Genomic DNA, 10,215 nt, shown 5'->3' with positions numbered 1-10,215 from the left:
TTGGATCCTGCTGCAAGACAAAAGACAAAGCTACCTGTAATCCAGAGGATTTCCAGGAAAGACAGCTTGGCTACAAAGGGGATTTGATTTTCTTGCACCCCCTCTGCCTTTTCCCTTCTTTCCCCAGTGCCTTTTGTGTCTCAGCTCTAATCCCCTTCATGTGAGGGGCTGGCAGAAGCAGAGTGTGCAGACACTGGGTGTGCTGGACAGAGCACGATCAGAAGATGGATTTGACACCAAAAGGCACATGTCTCAAAGTCAAATTAATAATAATACAGAGACCAAGGCAGCAGTGATCAGCAGAGAGAAAATGTACCACAAAAAAGAAAATACACTGCAGGATTTTTCTGGGAGTTCTGCACATCCTTCCCAGGTGATTTTCTGCAATGGGATCATCCTCTGTGGGCCGCAGGGTCAGAGCACTTCCCAGTCAGGAAAGTTGGTTCAGAGGTTTGTATTTTTTGTGGGGGGACACCACAATCCCATTGTGTGGTTTGTTTGCTTTGAAGCAGTGCTGGTGAAACACATCTCCCTGTCCTTGTAGGCAGCTCAGGCTCCGTTCAGTGATGAGTTCTGAAAAACCAGATAAGAAGAGACAATTTGTGCACTCTGCCTATTTAAGGAATGAGAATGAACTCATTTGAAGGGTCACAGCTTCGTGCCTGTGAAACTATGTCTTTGAAGAGTCTGGAACAGGCAAGTCAAGACTAAACTGGGCACAGGTCAATTTTTCCATGTTCTTCACAGCTACGGGGAGGAAACCACCCTGTTAATGTGAAATCCTCTCTCTCTGAGGCTCTTTTTGAATGACAGAATGGAAAGGGTTGTGTTTCACTCCTGTGGCTGTAAGTCTCTGGCAGGGAAGTTGGTGTGCAGGGAGCTGGGACAGAAAATGATTCCTCAGTTCCTGCTCAAGTGCAAGTCCAAGGGTGTTTGCAGCTTCCCCTTCTTCCCTCCTTTTCAAGAGATATCAAACCCAAGCTTTAATTTTCAGTTAACATATCAAGGGTTATCGTGATGCCTCAGGTTTTAGCTTTTAAATTTTCAGGTTCTGTGCTGCTTTAGTGTGTGGGGCTGGCTCCACATCAGGGGATGGTGAGCTCTGTGCACAGAGCAGGGACACAAAACAATTCCTGCTCCAGCTGGGCACCAAGGACAAATGATCCCAATCCCAGCCCAGGAGCACAAACCCCGTGGGCTGCAGAGAGAAAAACAAGCAGGATGGGAGTGCAGGGGCTGCAGTGGGGTTGGACACTGAACTGCAATGTGCACATGGAGCAGAGCTGAGCCCAGGGAGAGACCCCGGCAGCATCGTGCATTTTGGGGCCATTTGGGTTCATCTTGGGTTCATTTTGGGACCATTTGGGGTCATCTTGGGTGCATTTTGGGTTCATTTTGGGACCATTTGGGTTCACCTTGGGTGCAGCCCTGGCTGGGCTCTTGTGCTGCCCAAGGTGGATCCATGGAGGAGATCTTTTTAATCAATCCCTGCTTTATTCTTTAGCTCCATCCAGTCTCTGTTCTAGGTCAGCCTGCACAAGGCATCAGTTCCAAGAGAAGAGCTGGACCAGTTCAGTGTTCTTGAGCTGAATTTTGGGTGTATTCCCCCACTGGGGCACCTGAACTGTGAAGGTGTCACCACCATCCCACAGGTGTGCATCCACAAGACTTCCCAATATTTTCCAATATAACAGCAAAAGGCAGCTGGGAGTGGAAAATTAAAAACCCTCTTCACTTCTCCACTAGGGCAAGGAGGATTTTTGGGTCAAAGACCAGGAAATAGCAGAAGATCAAAACTGAAGAGCTGACTTTTCTGTGCTCATCTTTTGCTCTTGGTTTGATTTCTGCTCTCTTGGATGTCAGGAGAGAATATTCCTTGAAAAACCATGTGCCAGTGGGATGCTTCCATGGAAGATCTGCTGTGCAGGTACACACAGCTGGCTCAGATTTTTCCACCACTAAATATTTAATTAGTCCAAGTTTTAGCGATGCTTTCTGAGCTGATTCAATTTCTAGTCCTACTTTTTGGGAAATAATTGTAACATATTTGAGTAAAGGTTGGAAATCCCATCAAACTCAGAGCTCCTGCCCTGGATTTAAGGGGCTGAGGTGTGCTTGGGAAGCTCATTAAAAACAACTTCTGAACTTCCAGATCAAAACCTTGAGCTCATGGAAAGTGACCTGAGTGATTTTCATGTAGTTCACTTCCAATACATCAAATATCACCAAAATAACTCCTCAGTGGGGAACAGCTTTATGTTGGGAGTGGATTTTCTCTCTTAATGCCTGTAACTCCAGGAGGTTTGCTCTGTGACATATTACACAATTCCTGTCTCCTGGCCTCTTCTCTTTCTCCTTCTTGGGAAAAGATTTTTGCTAATTTGGCCTTAAAATTTTGTGAAATCTCTGAGTTTTCTAAATTCATACAAAGTGCTGAATGCCACAGGAGGAGATTAACAGCGAGAGTGTCACAGGAAGGTATTTCACAATGTGGGGAGTGCAAATGGATTGCAACTCGCAAGCTCTGGTTGTTATTGCAGGGTTTGCTCATGTTTGTTTATACACTTTTAATTCCGTGCTAATTCCTTTAATTCTCTTTCCAGCTGAGGATATTTGAGTCTTGTAAGTATTGATGGGAAAGTACAGTCATTCCCATTCTCCAGAAGAGAAACTGAAATAGCTTTGAAAACTGAGATCTCCAAGTTTTCCACGTTCACCATGAAATGAAAGCAAAAGAAACCTTTATTCTAATTTCACTCAAATACTGCTTTTTAACACCAAACTCCTCTTCTCATCTCACCTTCTGGATGATTACTGCTCTCCAAGATGACAGCAGCAGTGGATGAAAACTCAAATTCCAGCAGCCCAGGAGTCCTGCAGCTGGCCATGCCCTGAGATATCCACCTCAGCCATAACCATTGCCACACTCTGAGGGAGCCTCTAAAGCAGTGGTTCAAGAAAATGAAAAGGTTTCTTGACTTAAATCAAGCAAAGCTTGGTTAAAAAAATAAAAACTGGACCATCTTTTTGGTGGAGAAACATTTATTATCTTCTTCAGATGAGCAAGCAATGCTCCATGCACTGCATCCTCGAGAGAGGAGCTTGCCTGGGACAATCAGGGAGAAAATGGTGAGAGCAGAGCAAGAAATCAAGGTGCAGGACAAGATGCCCTGACAGCCAGCTTGGAATTACTCAGGACTTGGCAGGTTTTGCATTTTTTTCTGGAAATCAGAGTCACTTGCTGGGGTGTTACAGTTTCTTGTCTCTTTTAGGAATATTGCCCTGCCTGAGCAGGAAGGGCAGGTGAAGGGTTTGTGCAATAGTCACTGTCCCAGGCTGGATATTTCTCTTTGAACAGGAGGCTGGAAGCTTTTGTATTTATTTATTTTTAAAAGCAGCAGCATTTAGAGATCCCTGGAAGTGTCTCAGGCCAGTTTGGAAGGGTTATGGAAGTTGCCCCTGAACCTAATGAAATTTAATAACTAATGTTGGATAGGTGTGAATATAGAGGAGGCTGGAGTGGTGAAATGGTGAGGTTGCTTTTGACCAACACGAGGTATTTTGAAAGAATGAGGGCAGAAAGGTGAGAAAGTCTGCCTCCCTTCCCTCAGATGACAAAATAATGAACAGATCCTCACTGGGGGATTTGCCATATAAATAATTAGGAGCTGTCTCATTAAGATCTTTTTTTGGGAAAGATGGACACCCTTAGAAAAGGATTTTTTTCCCTTCAACCTCCATTCCCCCTGCAATGCTGGTACAAGAAGGGCAGACACAAGGACTGCACTCCACAATAAATCCCAAATATTGGGAATGTCAGAGCACTGCCACCTCCTTTACTGTGCTGCCACAACTGAAACAGGACAAATCTGTGTGGCTTTTGCTCAAAGTGATCCCCTTCATCCACTTTAAAGTTCAAAGTGAACCACTTGATCCCCATTCCCAGTGCCCTGGAATTCACAAACCGTGTTGGTGTGTGTGGGTTCCACGATCACCAAGGCCTGAGGAAGCTCTGTGGAGCTTCAGGGAAAGGGGAGAAGAGTTTGGGAACTCCAAAGGTCTGGCAGCAGAAGCACGGGAATGTTCTTCCCACCGAGCAGAGGGCTCCAGCAAGGCAGGAGAAAATTGCAAATAACCCAAGAGGAGCCGTGAGAGGAGGGCAGGGCATGGAAGGGATCCCAGCAAGGGGAAGCCAAACAGCACAGAGCAAGAAGGAGCAAGTCCTTTATGCAACTGGGAGAGGAGTGAGGGCACTGGGTTCAGCGGGTTCCTCTCGCTCCTCGCTGCACTCGTGAGCTGTTTTCACTTTTATTTACATAAGAGAGGTCTGCAGTGAGTTACTCTTGGCAAGGCTCACCCCACAGAGCTTGCCCGAGCGTGTGGGAGAAGAAAAGATTGCTTTTCAAAGCCTTGGAGTCATCGAATTCTTGTGAAATCCACTCCTTTTCTCTTGAGGGAAATTGCTGTGGCGGCGCAGTGAATGCAGCCAGGGAAATATCCAGGGCTCAGGCGGTGTCCTCTCCTAGCAGGATCCTTCGGGAGGAGCAGGGCAATGGCCAGAGGGATGAGGGTTTGCTTTCTGAGGAAAAGAGAGGCTTAGAGCTGGGATTATGTTTTTGTAGAAGTTAATAATAATGTGGTTCTCTGGGGAGAAATTTGGTGATGAACTTCTTGCCTCAGTGGGAAACAAGGCACTGTGGTGATGCACCAAAATAAAATGTAACATCAGCCTGAGGGCCACCCAAAATATCTTTTATTATTCTGTCTTTCCTACTGGTTTGGAACAGGAGTTTTGAAATGAACAGCTATTTGGAACTGAAAAAAACCAACCAAACAAAAATCATTTTATTTCAGGCAATATTATAGAAATAAGTATCCCATCCCATCCCATCCTCTTATTACATCCCGTTACCCCATCCTATTATTCCATCTCATTACCCCATCCCATGCCATGATCACATCCCACCCCAAGGATCCCATCCCATTATCCCATCTCATGGATCCCATCCCATGGATCCCATCTCATCCCATTATCCCATCCCATCCCATCCCATAATCCCAATATCCCACCCCAAAATCCCATCCCAATATCTGATCCCACTGATGGATCCCATCCCATTATCCCATCCCAGCCCATTATCCCATCCCAATACCCCATCCCATGGATCCCATCCCACCCATTATCCCAATATCCCATTATGCCTATATCCCTATATTCCACTATCCCATTCCCACCCCATGGATCCCACTATCCCACTCTCCCCCTCTCCCACTCTTCCACTATCCCACTCTCCCACTATTCCACTATCCCACTATCCCATTATCCCACTATCCCACTATCCCCCTCTCCCACTATCCCACTATCCCACTCTCCCACTATCCCCATATCCCACTATCCCACTCTCTCACTATCCCCATATCCCACTCTCCCACTCTCCCACTCTCCCACTCTCCCACTATCCCATTATCCCACTATCCCACTCTCCCACTCTCCCACTCTCCCACTATCCCATTATCCCACTCTCCCACTCTCCCACTCTCCCACTCTCCCACTATCCCATTATCCCACTCTCCCACTCTCCCACTATCCCACTCTCCCACTCTCCCACTATCCCATTATTCCACTATCCCATTATCCCCCTCTCCCCCTCTCCCACTATCCCATATCCCATTATCCCCCCCTCCCACTCTCCCACTATCCCATATCCCACTATCCCATATCCCACTATCCCACTATCCCACTATCCCATATCCCACTCTCCCCCCCTCCCCTCTCCCATCGATCCCATCCATTCCCGTCTCATGGCGCCCCCTGGCGGACCAGCGCTCAGCCGCTCCCGCCCCTCCCGCCGGGCCGTACCAAGCGCCGCGGGGGTGCCTTCGGAGCCATTCCGTGCCCGAGGCCGCTCGGGGTATCCCACCACGCTGCGAGCGGTGCGAATAGAGATAATCCCCGATTTTCACGGGGCTCGGGCCGTTTCCTGCAGTTTTTCCTCCTCTTTCTTCTTTTCCCATGCCCGCTGCTCCTCCTCTGCGCGGAGGGCGGATGCTCCAGCACCAACATGGCCGCCACCATGAAGAAGGCGGTGAGTGGGGAGCGGGCCGGGGGTGATTCGCTCCTTTGGAGCGGGATTGGGTCCCTTCCCGGCGGAGTTCGATCCCTCCCCGAGGCGGGTTCAGCTCCTCCGCTGCCCCCCGGGCCGCTGTGTTCCGCTGCCTCCCGCAGCCCCGGGCGCGGCCGGGTGAAGCCCTGCCCGGAGCGGCGCGGCCGCCGCCGGGGAGCTGAGGGGGCTGGCACCGGGCTGGGGACCGGGCTGGGGACCGGGCTGTGGGACCGGGCTGGGGCACCGGGCTGGGGACCGGGCTGTGGCACCGGGCTGGGCACCGGGCTGGGGCACCGGGCTGGGGCACCGGGCTGGGGCACCGGGCTGTGGCACCGGGCTGGGCACCGGGCTGGGGCACCGGGCTGGGGCACCGGGCTGGGGCACCGGGCTGGGGACCGGGCTGTGGCACCGGGCTGGGCACCGGGCTGGGGCACCGGGCTGGGGCACCGGGCTGGGGCACCGGGCTGTGGGACCGGGCTGGGGCACCGGGCTGGGCACCGGGCTGTGGCACCGGGCTGGGGCACCGGGCTGGGCACCGGGCTGTGGCACCGGGCTGTGGGATCGGGCTGTGGGATCGGGCTCTGGCACCGGGCTCTGGCACCGGGCTTGTCCCCGGGGTCGGTGGCCCCGCGGAGCCTCTGCTGGTGCGGCTCCTTCTAAACAACAAGGGCAGGGGCAGGGTGGATGTGAGGAGAAATCTATTTTCTGGGAGCGTGGTTAATTATGGAGTCGTCATCATCATGGGTTGGAAAGGAGCTTAAAATTCATCTCGTTCCATCACCCCACCCCTGCCATGGCAGGGACACCTCTCGCTATCCCAGGCTGCTCCAAACCCCGTCCAGCCTGGCCTTGGCACTGCCAGGGATCCAGGGGCAGCCACAGCTGCTCTGGGCACCTGTGCCAGGGCCTGCCCACCCTCCCAGGGAACAATTCCTGCCCAATATCCCATCCAACCCTCCTCTCTGTCAGTTTGAAGCCATGCTGCTTTGTCTGTCACTAACTGCTCCTGTTCATGGTCTCTCTGCAGAGAAAACTCAGAGCAGGGTGTCCAGTTCAGCCTTCAGCATCAAGGAAACCTTTCCTTTAGGATGCTGTGGCTGGCCAGAGTTTTAATTAGATGTACCCTGCTAAATGTGGGCATTTCTGGTGTCCTCAAAGAGGCACTGGGAGCAGCCAGGTGCATGAGCAGAGTGTGGTGGCTCTCAGATTGTTTTCCATCACTTTGTAGGAGTATCCTTGCAGGGAGACTCAGGTTAATGTAAGAACTGAAATCATCATTTTGACCTCTCCTCCCCGCAGGCTGCAGAAGATGTCAATGTCACCTTTGAAGATCAACAGAAAATTAACAAGTTTGCAAGAAACACCAGCAGGATCACAGAGCTGAAGGAAGAAATAGAAGTGAAAAAGGTATATTTGCTTCAGATCTCATGAGCTTTTCATTGGATTTTCAGCTGGAACATAGGAAATTAACAGCAGTGAGTTACTGTGAGTTTAAGTAATGCTTGGGTTCTGATATGAGGTTTCTGATAATTTGGAAATAGAGAATGGTAAAATATCAGATTAATTAATAAGTGTCACTAATATCAGATATTAGTGACATTTAAACCAGCTGTATTGCCCTTGCCTGGACAGTTAATTACTGCGTTAATGGCAGATAATGAGTGCTGACTGGGAGTTTCTGCTGGATTGAGTTGCTGAATTCCAGCTGTGAATGGATCTCTGGGGTGTGCTGGTGCTGGGTGGGATTTGTTCCCAAAATCCAGCCTCCCTGGGCTCCTTGCCCAGCTGTGCCCGTGGCAGGGCTGTGCCCAGGGAGCCTCTCTGTGTGTCCTGGCCCACAGAAGCAGCTGCAGAACCTGGAGGATGCCTGTGATGACATCATGCTGCTGGATGATGCTGACTCCCACCTGATTCCCTACCAGATTGGGGATGTCTTCATCAGTCACTCCCTGGAGGAGACTCAGGAGATGCTGGAGGAGGCCAAGGTTGGTCTGGAGCTGCTGGGCTGTGCTGGGCTCTGGGGTGGGGTCTGCAGCCTCAGGAGCTCTCGGGCTGAAATCCATGTTGGATTTGGGATCTGGGTCACTCCAAAGGCACTCCAGCAACAAATCCTGCAGCCAGAGCTGGGCATGAGTTGGAAAAGAGGCACCTCTCTGTTGGTTCTGTGTGCTCAGTTTGTTGTGCAGAACTGATTTTTGTTTATTTTTCCCTTTTCAGAGGAGTTTACAGGAGGAAATTGAAGCACTGGAGTCGCGGGTGGAGTCCATCCAGAGCGTGCTGTCTGACCTCAAAGTTCAGCTCTATGCAAAGTTTGGGAACAACATCAATCTGGAGGCTGAGGACAGTTAAAGCTTTTCTAAACACAACACCCAACTTTTCCTTAGGTTATTAAATGTTTTGATAACATTACTGCAATTATATTTGAGAACAGAAAATCCATCCCTTTCCTTTTGTTGTTTTTTTTTTACTTCCCTGTAAAGTTCTGTATATTTAATAAGAACTTTCTTATTTTGGTTATTGCAGTTATTTATTTATTCAGGAAAACACTGACTTCACATTGCTGGTAAAGCATCAAGATTGGAATATCTGCATTGTTTATTAAGGCAATAAAGCCAGGCATGTATTGGACTTCCCTGGGTTTTGTTTTCCACTCATAAAAAGGCTTAAAACAAATGGAAGGAGGGAATTTTGGAGTGGCTGTTGGATAAAAGCTGTGGGATACAGGGGACACGAGGGAGTGATGCTCTTCAGGTGTTCCTAAGAGCCCTCCTGGAGCTCCTAAATTCCTCCTCTGTGTTTCACCCTCAGCTCAGGAGTCAGGAATTTGCCTGGGCTCTTTAAAGCTCACTTTGGTCGTGAGGAAAAGCTTTTGGAGCCCCCATAGTCACTCATTTACTGCTTTGTATTTGGGAATCCCAAAAACTGCTGCAAGTCACAGTTCTGAGTCTTGATTTCTAATTTTCCTGAAGAGTTCCTAAATCCATATTCATGTCACAGTTGTTCATAGGTTTTGTTGCAGTGTCAGCATCAATCCCTGATCTGTGCTTCCATTACTAGGAGGGGTTAAACGTAATTTTTAAATGTCTTAATTGGCTTAATTTATCTTTATAACCAAAGAAAACACAAAAGAGTGGTGTTTTTGCCAGGTGAAAACTGCTGGAGTTTGACCCATAACGAGGAGCACCCAGCAGGTGGCATCAAAGATCTGGGAATGCCAGTTTTGGCTGGCAGTGCCAGGCTGGCAGTGCCATGGTGCCTGCAGTGAAGAAGCTCTGGCTGCAGGGCTTGGATTGGATGGTGACAGTTCCAGAGTCACTGCTGTGCTGAGCATTTCACACTCTGCAGGGAAAATGAAAGATTTTGGAATGGTTTGGGTTGGAAGGGACCTTGAAGATGATTTTATGATGATTTTATGATGATTTTATGATGATTTTATTTCCAACCCTCCTGCCACGGCCGGGTGTGGAGAGCTTGCTGCTCTTTGATCCTAAAATTGGGATTGGCCATAAACACAGTGCTGTGCTCAGGGGAGATTGTTCAGTGCCACAGATCTGATTTTCCCCTTGTTTTCTCTCCCTTTTGGGTTTTATGGGTGTGATGCATTTTTCCTGTTGGCTCAGTCCTTGCTACAGAAATGGGAGGGCTCTTTTGCACCTGGGATGTCCAATTTCCTTGTGTGCTCTGGTCATTTGTGTTTGCAAATCATTACATCCCAACGTTTTTCAGCTCAGCCTCTGAATTTCTGTATTTGCAGAGCTCCTGTGCCAAGCCATCATTTGGTATTTTTATATGTGTAAAGCAGAACATGCAGGAAACACTTTTCTTGTTCTGGAGTTGTCATTGTGGAAGTGACTTTGCAGATGGTGCATCAGCTGCTTGGAAGTATTTGACAGCATCCTATTTTGCTTTTTAATAACCTTTCTGTCATGAAGATCTGCAATTGTTTCTGAGTTGGCACTTTGTTCAGCACCCCATGTTCTGAGGACTTCTTCTTTTTGGCAGATTGGAGTCTGTGATCTCTAACAATGATGTTTTTTTACCTGAACAAGAGAACTGTGGTAGAAGCCCATGAACCAAACCCTGGTGCTCTCTTCACCCCTGAGCACCTCAT

At 49.1% G+C, this 10,215-nt stretch overlaps 1 protein-coding gene across 1 annotated transcript; it reads left to right on the top strand.

The window, feature by feature from the left end:
* The first annotated feature begins 5,892 nt into the window (after window positions 1–5,892).
* PFDN4 (prefoldin subunit 4) lies at window positions 5,893–8,732 on the top strand. Its single transcript, XM_064391570.1, has 4 exons — window positions 5,893–6,086; window positions 7,404–7,511; window positions 7,946–8,089; window positions 8,322–8,732. Exons 1-4 carry the CDS (start codon window positions 6,063–6,065, stop codon window positions 8,451–8,453), a joined length of 408 nt encoding a protein of 135 aa, XP_064247640.1. The 5' UTR covers window positions 5,893–6,062; the 3' UTR covers window positions 8,454–8,732.
* The last annotated feature ends 1,483 nt before the right edge of the window (window positions 8,733–10,215 follow it).

This window comes from Passer domesticus, chromosome 16 (assembly GCF_036417665.1).
Source record: "Passer domesticus isolate bPasDom1 chromosome 16, bPasDom1.hap1, whole genome shotgun sequence".
Taxonomy (NCBI): domain Eukaryota; kingdom Metazoa; phylum Chordata; class Aves; order Passeriformes; family Passeridae; genus Passer; species Passer domesticus.
Note: the sequence above shows the minus strand (reverse complement) of the source record. Positions and strands in the feature narration are given on the sequence as shown.